We start from the raw sequence: 17,176 nt of genomic DNA on the forward strand, positions 1-17,176 counted from the left end.
ATAGTGAGTAAGGAGCTCTGGTAGTGTAGTATTTACGAATAGGGCTGCTAATCTCAAAGTCAGAACCAATGTTGTTATTTTCTTTTTGTTTAAGTGTCGTTTTGTTGGTTCCGACTTACAGTAACCCTGTAATAGGGCTTCCATGGAGCAGCTGGTAGGTGTGAACCGCTTTGTGATTATCTTAAAGCGCCACACTAAGACTCCAACTAGATAGCACTGAACAACAACAACAAAGGAGTAAGAAATATGGTGGAACTAAGGATTAATGATGTCTCTCCCTCTTACTAAAGCGTGTGACTCAAGCAGACTAGCCATTTATTTTTACTCTTGAATTAAATGGGACTACAGCCTCAGGGTATAATTTTAAAAAATAGTAGAGTTAAAGTATCAGTATGATCAATGTTCTTTCCATCTGGTATTCTTTATAATCTCCTCTCTTCTGCCTCCTCAAGGAGATAACACTACAGTGGCAGGAGAACGCAGCGTGCACAGAGCTCTAACATATCTGACTCCAGGTTAGGTATTTATAGCAGGGCCACCTACAATCTTCAACAGTTATTGAGGCTTCTGAAATATCAGCTTGCCTGACACACAAGCTAGAGCTCTGTGCTTCCACACAGTAAGGGCCTAAGTATGGCTGAGTGCCAAAGAAAAAGACAAAACCAGGTAATAAAAAGGTTAAATTCTGTCTGATATGTACCAATTTAAAAAATTCTTAGCATAAAATTTAATAATTAGGCTACTCTCAGACATTCACAAATATTTCAGTTAAGCATGTAGAAGACATATAGAAAAGATGTATTAAACGTCAAGATCTCAAAAAGCTGTTAATCTAAGGATAATGACAACAGCAAACCTCAAGAATTAAAGTTCTGCTCTTTACACTTATCCTCACCTCCATCCAACCCGCTAGGCAAGAGCACTGTCCTGAAATACGTGAGCCACACAGATCATTAAAAAAGAAGTGTAATTAACTATAATAACATTTTACTTAAACCCTAATGTATCAAAATTAACATTTAACATGTTATCAAAATAAAAAGTGACAATATAAAAAGATAGTTCACCTTTTTTTTTTAACTAGGTTTAAAAATCTGACATGTATTTTATATCTACAACTCATCTCAATTCAGATTAGCGTGATTTCAAGTGTTCAAACAGCCTCATGTGGCTAGTGGCAACTGTATTGGACAGTGCAGCTCTAGAATGTTGGCTTCACAAGGGTAGGGGTTTTTGTTGTGAGCACGGCTGAAATCTCCATTACTTAAAAAACCCTGTTTTTCAGTGTTAGGTTCTCATACCAATATACAAATATTACATCGCCTTCTCTATGAAAGTCCAGCATCATCAACATCTACACTTCCATTAATTAGAGTACTTGCCACAAGAGGTTCTATTAATGCCTTACCACATCTTTTAGGGAACCTTATATAGAAATTAAAACTCACAGCTCCAGTACACAATTGGGAATAATGTAGTACAATCATTGTTTGGTTCTACCTATGAAAACTAAAAATATGGTGGTGCTGTGGGTTAGGCATTGGGCTTCCAATCACAAGGTCAGTAGTTCAAACCCACCAGCTGCTCCATGGAGAACAGATGAGGCTTTAGCTCCTTGAATATCGGGACAGTTCTATTCTGTCTTATAAGGTCACTATGAGTAAGACTGAACTCAAAGGCAAGAGACAGCACAATACACTTAATAGAAATTATATACATCTGTTTACTAAAAAACATTCACAATCATATGAACAATAGCACTCATTTAATAGAAAAGCACTGGAAGCCACTCAAAAGTTCATCAACATCAAATGAAAAATTATGACATAGTCCCACACTGTAGTATCATAAGGCAGTAAGAATGAATGAATCCCAACTATATGGATGAGTTATCACAAACAAAATGCTAAGCAAAACAAGCCATGCACCTTGGAGTACATGCTTTTGATTCCATTTATATAAAGTTAAAAAACAAAACAACAACAAAAAAAACTAAGACGAATGGTAGTTACCTTGAGGGACAGATAATGAAGTTGGTTAAGGTTGTTTTTTGATTTGAGTGTTTATTACAGGGATGAGTCCACTTTGTGAAAATTCATCTAAACACCAATTCACTAAAACTCTTAATTAACTCCAGCTCAAGAAGTCTACCTGCTCAGTAACTATAGCCAACAGTTTTCATTTTGATTAATGAATAATGCAAGTATGCTGTCATTAACCTTGGAAATTTCAAAATACATTGAACTCTTAGAAAAAGATCAGAATGATAACTAGACAGTTGTCTCATGGTCTCCTAACCCAACTAGGAACGGACTCGATTTCCAGGTCTGTGTTCTTACCTCATGGATTCTGGGCTACAGGTCAATAAAAGAGTCCAGCAAGAGAAGCCTGGTCAATGAGTTTTCTGTCACATGACTCTATTAATCTTTACATATTCCTCTAAAAAGTAACAATATGGGAACAAGCCTTTCCTTGACTAAATATTTCACTACCTTCTTAACACCCTAACTATATTTCTTTGTTAAAACCTCATTCCTTCTTTTGAAATCAGAACAAAATACCTATTTCCACAGACATGCATCACAGTGAAAACTCTTATCAGATATTCCAGTCTTCAAATTTCATCAAAACTAATTTGAACCTTTGATTCTTATTCACTTCTGGTCAAGTATGACTGTTGCTGGCAGAGCACGTATGTTGGTTTGCTCCATTGAGATTGTGCTCTTACTCCCTGGTTAATAGGGCCGAACAGCACTGGGAGACAGCTTTAGCTTGCAATACAGTACAATGGAATATAAACAACACTCAAAATATGCTTTGGTCATTAAGAAACAAATTTCATACCAAACCTATCTTCCTCTTCAGAGACCATTCCTAAATCATCAAACATGCACCTAGTAACCAATAAGCCTGTATATGGCCTATTTTCATTGGAATATATTAGCTCATGTCATCTAGAACAGTAGTTCTGAACTTTTAATAAGCACAACTGGGAATAAAAGGTAGATTGTGATTTAATGTACCTGGGGTGGGGCCCTGATTTTGCCTTTCAAACAAGCTCTCAGGTGATTGCTAAACCTATATATCTGAGGACTCCACTTTGAGAAGCAAAAATCCAGAAAACTGAAAAGTGTTAACATCACTCCTTCCTTTGGCACAGTATAGCTGGTGGATGTTTGCTTCATTTAAGGTCTGAGACATTCGACGAATCAGCTCACCTGAGTACCACCCAGACAAGCACCAGGCAGAAAACAAAGGTTCTACTTCCAATTAAGGATTCCTTGAGTGGTACCAATTTAGGCAAATAAAACAACATGGAGATGGAAATGAAGTGTAAGGTAAGCAGAAGAACATGGGGGAGGCTCGAAATGAGGAAAATCATTGGGAATTAGTCTCCATGGGTTTATATGGAATAGAAGACTTGTACAAGTGAGAGATGATATTATTTTTACAAAGACAAGACCATCCCCAGGAAGAAACAAAGGAATTCTGGTAGTGTAGTGAATTACGCGTTGGGCTGCTAACCTCAAGGTTAGCGGTTTGAATACACCAGCTGCTCCTTGGGAGAAACATGAGGCTTTCTGCTCCCATAAAGACTTGCAACCTCAGAAACGCTATACAGAGTTGCTATAAGCTGGAACCAACTCGATGGCATGCAGCCAGCAACAGCAGAAAAAAGAAACAAGACATAATCCCTTATTATTAGTGCTATGATCTGAAAGCATATACATGAAGTTAAAGTTTTAAGATGCTTCAAGTAAAAGAAGAGCACGGCAGCTCTATAGGCTAATAAGCACTGGACTGCTAACCACAAAGCAGTTTGAGCCCACCAGCTGCTCTGTAGGAGAAAGAAGTTTTCTGCTCCCGAAAGATTTATAGCCTCAGAAACCCAATACAGGGTTGCTATGAGGAGGAATTGACTAGACAGCACTTAACAACAACAACAAAGGTAAACAAATATAAACAAGCAGAGAGAAAAGTCATTATTCTGACTCACCTTATAAGGGCAAGCAAATTGTCAAGAAGTTTCAGAATTTGCTCTGTACAGGGGTTACGGAAAATTGGATTTCCACTGGGTGTATAACCCACCACAAATCCTCCAGCCTTGGCCTCTTCTAGGTCGGTGGGCCAGCAAGTTCGCTTTATAACGCCCAGAATGCTATATACACAAAAACGCATCTACAGAAAAACATTAAAACAAAAGGGGAGATGTAAGGCAGAAGCGTTATTAGATCTTAATTAATGAAACAGATCTTTATTTATGGCAGTGATACTTTTTTACCGCTACTGGTCAGGTCTAAGAGGTGGTCACTGTTACCTTCAGGACTGGGGGTAGACTGTGGAAGCCCCCCTTTCCCCCCCTTTCACAAGAATGTTCTTCTAAGGGGCTGCAGTGTTTCTCCCTCAGCACCCTGCCTGAAAGGTAGCTTGGACACCAAAATGGCTTGGGCCCTGCACTTGATTCTTTAAGAGCTCTTTGCCCAAATCCCCGACTCATGTTCCTCTCAACCAAACTACCACTTACTTGTTAATTGATGGCACTCAAACCAATGCTTATTTGAATAGCAAAGCACTGAAAATCTCAGGTTTGTTAAGTTAGGCCAGCTTTTTGGCCTTTAAATACCAACAAGCAGTAACAGAAAGGATGCACCCTGCTGATCAAGCTCTGACCTACTGCTTTATGGCACCTTTGGTCTTCAGATCTATGTACAGATCCCTAAACCAAAATAAGGAGCCCTGGTGGCACAAATAGTTAAGACCTTGGCTGCTAACTGAAAGGGTGGTGGTTTGAATCAACCTAGCTGCTTAGTGAGAAAAAGACTGAGCAACCTGTGAAGATTATTGCCAAGGAAATCCTGTGGGACAGTTCTACTCTGCCACAGAAATTAATTCAACAGCACCTAACAATGCCAAAATAACCACTTCACAAAGACCATTTTATTCTGCCGTGGAATCTAACTCCAGAATTTAAGACTAAAGAAGAAAAGTAAGGAAGGAGACGCTGCAGGAAGTGAAGAAAAGTAAGGAGACGCTGCAGGGAAGTGGACTTGCAGGCTTCTCTCAGCAGCACAGAAAACAAAGCTATGAGAAACCAGACCTATGACAACAACCTTCTCCTACCAACTGTGGCCAATGCAACGTCCCACTCCCAGGAAAGGCTCACTCACTCGTGCACGGTTCAGTCCACAGGGATCCTCCAGGTCTGGGTCACAGCTTTTCTGATCTGCACCCACATAGGCAATAAAAGCATCAACATCTGAAAGCACTCTGAAGGTAGGAGGGGAAAACCAAGTTATGCCAGAATTTTAAGCAAGGACAATTTCTTCCATCACAGCTAATAAGCTATGATTACTTGGTCCCAAAGAATAGTTGTGGCAGTGAGGGGAGTTTTAGCAAATTGTCAGCTGTCATTTGAACGCTTAAAACTTCCTTCTCCAGCTAAAGTGGATAGAGAGAAATACTTTTAACTGATAGTATATGGGGGGGGGGGGTAGGGGATTATAATCAATGTAATGAAACAAGTTATATGAATTGTTGAATGTGAAACTGATGATGTGCCCTGTAAACTTTCACTCAATCCATGATAAAAACCTTAAATTAAAAAAAAACACAAAAAACAAACTTCCTTCTCCACTACCACATGTTATTAGCAACACTTGAAAAACTGCACAAGAGTATAATCTTGCTAATGCAAGACAACAATGTATCTCCTATGTGGGTGTGGATGAGTGTCTCCTCCTTTTCGTAATCCCTTGCTCTCATTTTTTCCAATGTGCTGACACCAGAGCAGCACTCTGTGGTCTCATTACCCATACTATCCATTTGTATTCATTTCCTCTCACTCTTACACTTCTGTACAGCAAGATGATATTTTCAGAGATTAGATTACAGAAGTCAGCTTTCAAAGAACTTCAGGTACTGTGGAAAGTAGCACCACACCTCAATCTCCTTATAACCCCCTGCACCCCAGCCTGGGCATAGCCCACAAAACAGAAGGGGAGTTTGAGTGCAGAGAGGGTCAGGGGTGAAGAATCTCCTCTACCTGTGCATGTCTTCAGAAAGCCAGATGTTGGCCACTGGAACCATCAACTCCTCTAAGAACACCTTCTGCCGCTCATAGTTCTTGAACTGGTTGCTAATGAGAACGAGGGCTTCCATGAGGGCACACTTCTCCATTTGTGTCAGGAGTAGCTCATTGGAGAGGAGTTGCTTCACGTGGTTATAAAGCATGTCAAAATTGGGCTGCAGATCACAAAGAAGACATGCAGAATTGGTATTGGTTTGATCTTCAGGGAGGACTGGGTCACCCAAGGAAGGTGGGAAGAACACCAAGATGTTCCCAGGAAGGTCAGGACTATGAGGTTGTCACATAGAAATTTAGCTGTAACATTCTTTTGCCTGAATAAGCAAGGCAGTTTAGGCAGAAGGTGGCCTTTGTCTTGAGTACCTGGGTAATTGCAATTCCCCATACTACAATTTTGAAAACAATGATTTTTTAATAGTAACATTTCTAGGTACCCTCATAGGAGTCCTGGTAGCGCTGTAGGATATGCACTGAACTGCGAACCACAAGGTCGGGAGTTCAAACTCACCAGTCACTCTGTGAGCAAAAGATGAGGCTTTCTGCTATATAGGGTTGCTATGAGTTGTTATCAACTTGACGACAGGGAGTCTGAGGTACTATACACACACACACACACACACACACACACACACACATCATTGTTGATGTTGTTAAGTGCCGTTGAGTCGGTTCCAACTCACAGTGACCCTGAATAGTTTCTGAGGTGAGTTTGAACTACTAACCTTACAGTTAGCAGTCCAGTGCTTAACCTATAGTGCTGCATCTGGACTCCTTTATACATGTAGAGGAATAAATCACCTCTTGTATCTAGCACTGGGAATTCTGACTAATTTGTAATATTCTATAATGAAAAATTTCCTACAGAAATCCTAAAACCAAGCTGGGGTTTGCGTCTGGCTTCGCTTCAGATTCTGTTATTGTTAAGTGGCACTGAGTTGATTCCGACTCATAGTAACCCTGTGGAGGGTTTCCAAGAAGTAGCTGGTAAGGTTTGAACTTGCAGTCCACAACATTATCCTTTAGCGCCACACCAGGACTCCTCTCTCAAGGTTAAGGCAGTAACAGTTAAAGAATTTCACAAGTGAAAAACGTCATCATCCACATGAATAACTATTCAATTTGAGGGGAGAAATATATTTGAATTTTTAACTACACTACAAAGTAGAGGGAGAAAGACATTATCTCAAAGATGCTTATTTAAAGCAAAGCCATAGCTATTACATTTTCCATTTTATCAGGTGTATTTAGGGCTGGATTTAAACAGAAATAAAACCAAACTCAACAAGCTTCAGTGGCTTCTCAGCCAGGGTCCAGGAGCTTACCAGCACAAGTTGGGGGTAGTCACGACACATCTTGATGATGGAGGAACAAGCATGCCTCCTCACATTCCTCACTGCCCGGGTCCTTGGGGGCTGGAAAGAGTAAATCAACAAACTTACAATTTACAGATACTATATAGAATCATGTCAATATTTCCTTTAGAGGTAAATTCACATTGAATTTTCACAAATGTAAGCATTCAATGGAGTGATTTTATAGTCACCATACATCCACATGTTTACTATCTGGCCTATGGTTATCTCTAAGGTAAAGCATTCTATTACATTCTTATACAGTGGTGGTTTAAGTTTCACTAAGTGACTCTCAAGAGTACAGCTCTCCAGCAGAATAACAGAAAAAAATTAAAGGAAGTGGAATAAGCAGTGAATTTCTAGCTTAAATTATACTGAGACCATAGCAGCAGATAGAACAAGTAGAGCATTAACTAAGGAGAGTTTACCATTTCTGACCATCTATTGCTTTTAATAATCCTGTTTTCCCACTACACGACAATCTAAACTAAGTATCCAGTATCTATACTTTTGCTCTCAAGTTAAAATCTGTTGGCTAATCAATGGTCTTACCTTACTTTCTTCAGCAGTTTCAAAAGTGACAGATGAAAATAGCTAAGGAGAGAGGAAAAAAGGTGACTCATCAAAACCCAAAGCAGTATGTATTTTTACACAGTAGTTATGACAAAATTTCCAACAAAAACACCAAAACTATATTCTCAATAACAAGATGGTGACAAAAAAAGGCTTTCAGTTAGAGGCATAAAGATTCAGATGTTCACTTTGTCAGGTAATTCTACAGAAAAAATGCTTTAGATTCACAAATTAACCATCAAAACACAAAAAAGCCCAAGAATCCCAGAAAACTCCATGTCACCATATCTATGGAGATGCCCTTCTCTTCTCTACTTTCTGTCCCAAGATGAATGACCCACCCTCCCCGATTCCATTTTATCACCTCCCATTTACCTCCTGAACCAGAAGGCTTCTGTCCTGGCCATCTGGTGAAGATCTAATCAAGGAACCCAATTTGGCTATTTTCCAAGTTATATCTAACAGAATTTCTATTGCAACAAATTCAAGTTCCCTTTTCTGAAGGCCTACTGACCTTTGTGATGTCACATTTTCTACATTTCTCTGGCCATCCTTTTCTTCCCCCTTAGTGGCTTTGCAACCATTGTCCTCCTCCCCCAATGATCGTGATCTTCAGGGTCCCTGTTTGATCTAATATGTCTTCTAAATCTACGTACATATCACTCTTACTGGACATCATCTCTTGGTCTTCTATGCTGCTGAAGCCTTAATTTAATCTCACTTTCTAGAGTCTAGACCTTGTCTTAAATATTTATTGTAAAATGTCTTTATGTGGATGTTCTATATGAATTTCACAGCATTAACAGACTCACCTTCTTCTCTTCCTTACTCCTGCTCTGCCTCCTGATCTAGGAGCCTCACATAGGTGGTGCCTGCACTACCCACCTAAGTGACATAAAGTGTAGACCTGTAAACTGTCAGACCCTTCCATTTGCAACCCCCTTCTTAACTGATAGCAGACCTTGATACTGGCTTATACCATGATTTCTCTCTCTTCACAGTATTCACCGTTACCAGTCATTTCATCATTTATTTATTGCATCTCCCTTCCTAAAACTCCATGAAGTAGAGTCAGCTAATTGCTGTAACTCACTCACAGTCTAGCATGCAGAAAGTGCTCATGAACACATGCTGCATGAATGATCACCAAACCTTAACTCATCTGTCTTCTCTCCTATCCTCACTGGGAGACTCTATCATTCAGCATGTGGCTTTATTACATTTCTTTTACATAGCACCGAGTTAGTAGAATCTTCTAGTAATCACAATACCATTATCATATTAAAAAACCATGAACAGTAAGTCCATCTACAAACTACCTCACCGTCCACAGGAACTTTTAAAGATATATTTTCATCAAAATCAAAATACAATCAAGGTTCATAAACTCAAGTCAGTTGTTTAGATACCTCAGTTTTTTTCAGTGTAGAATGATCCTCTGCCTTTTCCCCCTACGACACTTTTTGAAAGATCTATGTCAATTGTCTTGTCAAATGCTCCACAGTCTGAATCTATCGGTTTCTTCTGGTATCATTTCCTCATTCTATTGTCTTTTTGTATTCTATCACCATCAAACTGCTTCAGGCATTCCTACACAACATGCTCTACCCTGTGTCTTTTCTTTCTTCTGTGCCTTTTCTTGATGCTGTCCCCTCTGACCAGACTGCCACATATTATCCAAGCTAACTTCCTTATTATCACTGAGACTTGCCTCAGTCCTGCTTTCCTCTTTGCAATTTTTTTTCCTTTCAGTGCACAAGTTTGTTAATTGCAATGCCATGTAGGAACAGCATCTGTTTATATGTCTTTCTTCCCAAACAGATGAAGTGTTCATAAAGGGCAAAACTTTTCTTACAGCCTGATCCACAGTGAATAATGAATAAAAACTTGATAAATGAATAAATGGTTGTTTATTGCTTGCTGCACACACTTTGAAAAGTAGTTGAAGAATTAATCAGCTTAGAAACATAAAACTTATGAAGGAGATGGAATTTACCTTCGAGAAGACCTGGGGCAGGAACTCTGGTCTGTAGGTGACAAATGGAAAGAGGGCTGACACATTAGTAAGGACACAGGACAGGATTAGGGGATCCTTGGTTTCAAAGTTTAGGACCAGCTGCAGTAGCTCTATTCCATCAGAAACAGGAATTTCCTGCAACACAGACATGAAAAGGAGATTGGCATGGTTGCCACCTCTCAGAAATAACCACTATTCCTAATTTCCCTTTTGATTCTACTCTGTTTATTAATACATGATAGGGTTGTCATATATGGTACATATGTGGTTTCAGATACTATTTTTAAACCTTAAAATTCAAACTGTCACCCCATGTTATTAAAAGTTCTCATAAACAATGTTGCCAGATGCCATGTCAGGGATATAGCATTTCCTAGTACCAGAAATTTAGAAAGTTTCTGTTCTTCACTATTGAAAATAATACCTACACATGTTTGGGGAAAAAAGAAAAAAAAAAAATCATTTATGTCATTTGACTAAGAATCACATGCTTGTGGAATGACTGGACTTACTGGATCAAAAGGAATTTTTAAGATTCCTAAGTCAAGGAGCTTTTTTTCTTTATGTTGTTGTTACTGTTAGGTGCCTTTGAGTTGGTTCCAACTCAATGACCCTATGTACAACAGAACAAAACACTGCCTGGTCCTGTGCCGTCCTCACAATCGTTGCTAAGCTTGAGCCCATTGCAGCTGCTACTGTACCAATCCATTTTGTTGGGAGTCTTCCGCTTTTTCGCTGAGCCTCCCCTTTACCTAGCATGGTGTCCTCCTCCAAAGACTGGTCCCTCCTGATACTATGTTCTCATTATTAGCATAAACAATACCTTCTAAGGAGCATTCTGGCTATATTTCTTCCAACACAGTTTGTCCGTAGCACTTTTGATATTCTTCTCCAACACCGTAATTCAAATGCATCAATTTATATATAGTCTCCCTTATGTCCAACTTCCACATGCATATATGAAGCTCTTCAAAATAACATGGCTTGAGTCAGGCACACTTCAGTCCTCAAACTGATCATCTTTGCTCTTCAACACTTTAAAGAGGTCTTGTGCAGCAGATCTGCCTGATGTAATACATCGTTTGATTTATTGACTGCTGCTTTGATGTGTTGACATCTAAGCATGAGGTAAGCAAAATGAATTCTTGGACAACTTCAATCGTTACTCCATTTAGCTTAATGTTATTTATTGGGCCAGTGGTGAGGAGCTTTATTTTTTTTTACATTGAGGTACAATCTATACTGAAAGCTGCAGTCTTTGATCTTCATCGGTTAAGTATTCCAAGTCCTCTTTGCTTTCAGCAAGCAAGGCTGTATTATCTGCATATTGCAGGGTAATGAGTCTTCCTCTAATCCTGATGTCATTTTCTTCTTAATAAAATCCAGCTTCTCGGATTATCTGCTCATCTGACAGGTTGAAAGTACACAAACCTGGCACACACCTTTCCTGATTTAAAATAATTCAATGTGCCCCCGTTCTGTTCAAACCACTGCCTCTTTGTCTATGTACAGGTTTCTCATGAGCACAATTAATTGTTCTGGAACACCTGTTCTTTGAAGTGTTATCCATACCATGTCATGATCCACAGTCAAAATCCTCTGCATAATCAATAAAGCACACGTAAACATCTTTCTAGTATTTTCTACTTTTAGCCAAGATCCATCTGACATCAGCAATGATATCCCTCATTTCATGTCCTCGTCTGAATCCTGTTTGAACCTCTAGCAGTTCCCTGTTAACGTACTCGTACTGTTGTAGCTACTTTTGAAATTATCTTTAGCAAAATTTTACTTGCAAGTGATATTAATGATATTGTCTGATGATTTCCACATTCCATTGGGTCATCTCTCTTTGGAATATGGTTCTCTTCAAAAATCAGTTGGCCACCCCCCGCATCCAAAAAAAAAAAAGCTAAAGAGGATAGAGGGAAACACTGTTAACTGATGATATATGGACGGGATAATAATCAATGTAATGAAACAAGCTATATGAATGGCTGATGATGTGCCCTGTAAACTTTCACTCAATCCAAAATAAAAACTTTTAATTAAAAAAAAAAAAAAAAATCAGTTGGCCAGAGAGCTACCTTCCAAATACCTTGGCTTCAAAAAGGCAGTGCCTCCAGTGCTGTATCAGTTTGTTGAAAAGTTTCAATTTGTATTCCATCAATTCCTAGACAGCTATGTTGATAAATATCGTCGGTTCCGACTCATAGTGACCCTGCACAGGGTTTCTGAGGCTGTAAATCTTTATGGGAGCAGAAAGCCTCATCTTTCTCCCATGAAACCACTGGTAGTTTCGAACTGCTAACCTTGAGGCTGGCAGCCCGATGTGTAACCAGAGCAGCCTAGAGAGCTATAAGCTGTATCAACTGAATTTCTATCCATCAATGTGTCCTTATCATGGTCTTAATGACATTAATTATCATTCTCTAAAATCTTCACTTATTTGCTAAGTAAAAAATTAGCTTATTTAAATCAGCTTTTTCCCCCCAATTACTGAGGTTAAAGTTTTCCTATGTTTATTAGCTTATTTAGTTTCTGCTCTAACCCACCTAGAATACATCAAAATATAGTCATCCCACAATTAACTGTGACCCAATTATTTTAATCTAATTAACAAAACCAAAATAGTATGCACTGTTATCTAAAAACTTATAGTTGTGTCTGAGGTACCTAATACCTCAGATACAACTGAAGGACAGTGATGAGTCAACAGGAATATCCTGGTCCATCTTCCAAAGGTTATTTCATAGGATTATCCAATTTAAAGTTTCCATCACTGTCTTCCCTGCAACAGTTACTCTACTTCTGGTATCTATGTTCTACCAGGCCCCTCTTAAAAATGGACACTAGATGTTTCAGGGCTTAAGAATTAGAGAGATGAGTTCTAGAGCCCAGCTCTGCCATCTAAGTTATTTGAGCTTGGATAACCTACTTAACTTTTCTGGATATTTCCTTTGCTATAAGACATGCATTAACAGATTTTCCTACTCTTCTGCCTTTTTAAAAAAAAATAAAAAATCACAATCATGCAATCAGCAGGAGAAAGAGTTACTTACTTCTTTATCTAGTGTCCGAAACATCTGGTTGATTACACATTCCAAAAAAAATGTCATGGCTTCCCACTGCACGAATGAAGGTGAGAAGATAGAGCAGAGGTTGCCTTCTCCAGTTCCAGCTGTAGAAGAGTAAAGTTTTAAAATAGACACAAAAGCACAACCAGCATTGCAGGATCACAGAGGAAAAAGAGAGAACACAGAACCATAAAGACCACTTGGTAATTTTACAGTTGAAGGAACAGGGTAACTTAATCTCAGTCCTGTAAAAGGAAAGAACATGTGTACTAAAGACAGAGAGTTCCCTAGTCAACCTCCACCTAAAACAATGGGCAGCTTGAATTCACCTGTGAACCTTGCCTTAAGATTATTGGAGTATTGAAAGCATCAAAAACAGTGCCTGAACCATTATAGGCACTAGATAAACATAAAGTTCTCTGCTCCTCCCCTTCATAATCTCTCTACAGAAATCTGGTGGCTTAGCAAGAGAAAGACCTGGTGAGCTGCTCCTGTAAAGATTACAATCTAGAGCACCTCATGGAGCAGTTCTACTGACGTATGGGGGCATTATGAATCGAAATCAACTCAACTCAATGGCACCTAATAACAACAGAAATCTAAATACTATTTGAGACCATAAAAACCCATAAGATATAAAAGATTGTCACATCCAATAGCACCATGACAATCGTATGAATATGTTAAAAATTGTGTCACCCTCCAAATTCACAAACATCACCAGAATATAACACTCAACCAGCATAAGCAAAATGATTTACGAACTGTTTTTCTTGCTTTTAGTGTTCCCGTTCACCAGCTTCATATTACTGTAACATAATTGCACCTCTGCAAACGTAGATGCTAAGATCTTCAGAGTCAATTGTGAACACTCCAGATATTAAGTGCACAATACCATGAATGTCAAGTAACTATGCACTTGTTGACTGTGAGTATGCAACTTTTAAAATTTACACTCGCCTTTATTCAACCAATCTCACCAAATGTATTATTAATAAGATGACAAGACCTGGAGTACAGAGAAGTTAACTGGCTTACACATTTGGGGAAGGGGACCATTGTTACTACTTTATATAATATGGCATCTGCCAAAGGATTTCAGGTGGCTGAAAAGGTATACGGGATGTAGTATACCACTTCAACTCTGCCTGACTACTCAGTGATTCTTTCTGAAGTTATTAGGAGTGATGTTGTGGAAGAACTTGGTTGAAAAGTTCTAAACAAGTTAAGTCTAGACATGAAATTTGTTAAGATGGTGAATGGAGTAATAAAATCAACAATGAAACATTGGTGGAATCTATTAGAAAGCTGTTTCACTAATGTTTAGCAATGAAAAATAACTTACAGTTCATGGATCCAGTATCAAGAGAGGTTGAGAGTTGATACTTTAGCCACTCCCCAGCCATCTGGAAACTAGTCTTGGGATCCAAACGACATGCCAACCTCAATACCTCTCCTTGCTGGGCCCGGGAGGCTGCCAAGTGAAGGGCATGAATCAGCAACAGGTACACAACAGGTACTTAATGTTTCCATCCCAGAGGGAAAAGCTCAAAGAAATGGTTCTGTAGACTTGTGCTTTAAACATATTAACGTTCAATAAAGCTTTATTGAATTAAAAAATTCAGAAATTTCAGCCCTCACAAGCATGCCTGTTGCTTGTTGCTCATTAAACCTTTTTTAGGGGCTAAAATTTGCCCTCTTAACTCATCTCCTTGGGGATTCTGCCCAAGAAACTTATGGTCCATCCAGTCTCCTTTTTTCTCAGTTTGGGGTGGACCACTGGCTGATATGATAGCAAGCAGTTTTAGTAACAAGAGATTAGAAAATTCTCTCCCTAAACCGGTGTATCATATGGTACACTATATCATGTGGTATACTATAGCCTCTGAAACCAATGAAAAACAAATTGTTTTTCAAAAAACAAACTTTCAGAAATTAAAAAAATTAACCACCTTTATAAACTGCCTTCCCAGCTAGATCCTATAGATTGTTGTTAAGTGCTGTCAAGTTGGTTCCAACTCATAGCAACCCTACACAGGATTTCTGAGGAGCTGCTGGTGAGTCTGAACCACCGACCTTGCGGTTCGATCCAACCTTGCAGTCCAGTGCATTAACCACAGCGCCACACCAGGACTTCTATAAGTAGCAAACTAAGATTGGTCTCCCACTGATACTGGAATTAAAAGGAGTCCTGGTGTGGTGCTGTGGGTTAACGTGCTGAACTGCAAAGTCATTTGAATCGCAAGGTGAATGGTTCAAGGTCACCAGTCAGTCCTTGGAAGCCCTATACAGGGTTGCTATGGGTCGGGATCGACTTGACAGCACTTAACAACAACAAGGTTGGGAGGAATGGAAAATGATGCAGATGCTGTGAAAAATGGTTTTGGCAGTTCCTCAAAACAGTAAACATGGAGTTATATGACCCAGCAATTCCACTCTCAGTTAAATAACTAAGGGAAAAAAAAACAGATACCCCCATAAAAATGTGTACATGAATGTTCACAGCAACATTATTTGCAATAGCCCTAGGTGAAACAACCCAAATAATGTTCATCAATTGATAAATGGATATATACAATACCACTGACAATGAAATAGTGTCAATACATTTGATAACATGGATGTATCCTGAAAACATTAAGTAAAAAAAGGCAATCACAAAAGACCACACACACAATAAATAATTACACTTATACAAAATGTTCAAAACTAGCAAATACATAAAGACAAAAATAAGACTGGGGGAGGAAGGGAGCAGTCAAGGGGTAGTACAACTGATGTGGTGTGTTTGCACAACTCTGTGAACATACTAAAAACCAGCAAATTGGGTTCAAATGGGTGAACTGTACAGTAAATGAATAATATCCCAACATTGCTGAGAGGGGAAATGAAGGAAAGCTACAGAAAACCCAAAACAAAATTAGGATCAGAATATAATGGGTTTTTCATTCTTTTTGTTTTACTTTTTTTGACACAAAAAAACCCCACTAGAAATCAGGTGATATTTAACCCTAAGTATGGGGGTAAGGAACTCTGGTAGCGTAGTGGTTACGAATCGGGCTGCTAACCTTAGGGTCAGCAACTCGAAATTACCAGCTGTTCCGCGGGAGAAAGACGAGGCGTTCTCCTCCTGTAAAGATTTACAGCCTCAGAAACCCTGTACAGGGTCGCTATGAGTTGGAAACAACTCCACAGCACATAACAACAACAATGGGGGTTAAAAAAAAAAAAAAATCAAGAGTGCTTTAAGTACCGTCCTTATCCCTAAACATCAATGTCAGGAGTAGGACAGGAAAGCCATGACCGGAAGGAGTGTAGTCCTAAATTAACAACTGCTACTACTTAAATAAGAAACATAAAGGTCATGCATCATAGATACCATTCTGCAATGGTGAGATGAAATTCCAAGCTAGTTATCACTTACAGTTGAAGAAAGCATTGAAGTCCTCATCACTGTCAAAATCAAATCTAGAGTATTCACAGCTAGGGCTGTCTGTTTTAGAAGGAAAGCCCATCTGGAAAGAGAAAGATTGGGGCAGGGAATAAAAATGGACCTACAAAAAGAATTCTTTAGCTCAAAGAGTTCAAGCAATTTTTAATTTTAGAGTCAAGGGTTTGCACAAGACATTTTAGATAAATAACCATTTATGCTCTGCTCTGCACCAAGGCCACAACTTGCTTCCAGTTTGCAATATTCCTGAGAAGAGCAGCAAGGAGAATACTTTTTTAGTGGATATATTCTTCCAAGGTCTTCAGGAAAAATTAAATTCTGGAATCTATTTAGGGTCTGTGACTATGCACATGTCCTAAACAAAGTGCTAACAGCATGCAGTAAGTAATAAAGAATTAAAAATTATTTAATTAAAAGTTAAACTCTAAGAATAAACATGTAGAACTATGAACGTTTCACTCAAAAAGTACTAAAAGACATTAACAGAGAATTAGAACATGGTGTGTTAGGTGCTAGGTGAATTACTTTAGCAAATAAGGGTACTCTTGAATGGGTTCTGTCTTAGCTATCTAAAGCTGCTAGGACAGAAATACTAAATAAAATGGTTTTAACAACCAGAAA

At 38.8% G+C, this 17,176-nt stretch overlaps 1 protein-coding gene across 1 annotated transcript in view; it reads right to left on the reverse strand.

Annotated features, from left to right (window-relative positions):
* XPO5 (exportin 5) overlaps positions 1-17,176 on the reverse strand; it is a 49,337-nt gene that overhangs the window by 12,952 nt on the left and 19,209 nt on the right. Inside the window, exons 12-20 of the mRNA XM_006860496.1 lie at positions 16,529-16,619; positions 14,450-14,578; positions 13,090-13,208; positions 10,007-10,162; positions 7,990-8,031; positions 7,408-7,497; positions 6,044-6,243; positions 5,169-5,268; positions 3,998-4,179 (exon numbers count right to left, since the gene is read on the reverse strand). Coding sequence (XP_006860558.1) covers positions 3,998-4,179; positions 5,169-5,268; positions 6,044-6,243; positions 7,408-7,497; positions 7,990-8,031; positions 10,007-10,162; positions 13,090-13,208; positions 14,450-14,578; positions 16,529-16,619 — 1,109 coding nt within the window. The remainder of the gene's footprint in view (positions 1-3,997; positions 4,180-5,168; positions 5,269-6,043; positions 6,244-7,407; positions 7,498-7,989; positions 8,032-10,006; positions 10,163-13,089; positions 13,209-14,449; positions 14,579-16,528; positions 16,620-17,176) is intronic.

This window comes from Chrysochloris asiatica, unplaced genomic scaffold, assembly GCF_000296735.1.
Source record: "Chrysochloris asiatica unplaced genomic scaffold, ChrAsi1.0 scaffold00038, whole genome shotgun sequence".
Lineage (NCBI taxonomy): Eukaryota > Metazoa > Chordata > Mammalia > Afrosoricida > Chrysochloridae > Chrysochloris > Chrysochloris asiatica.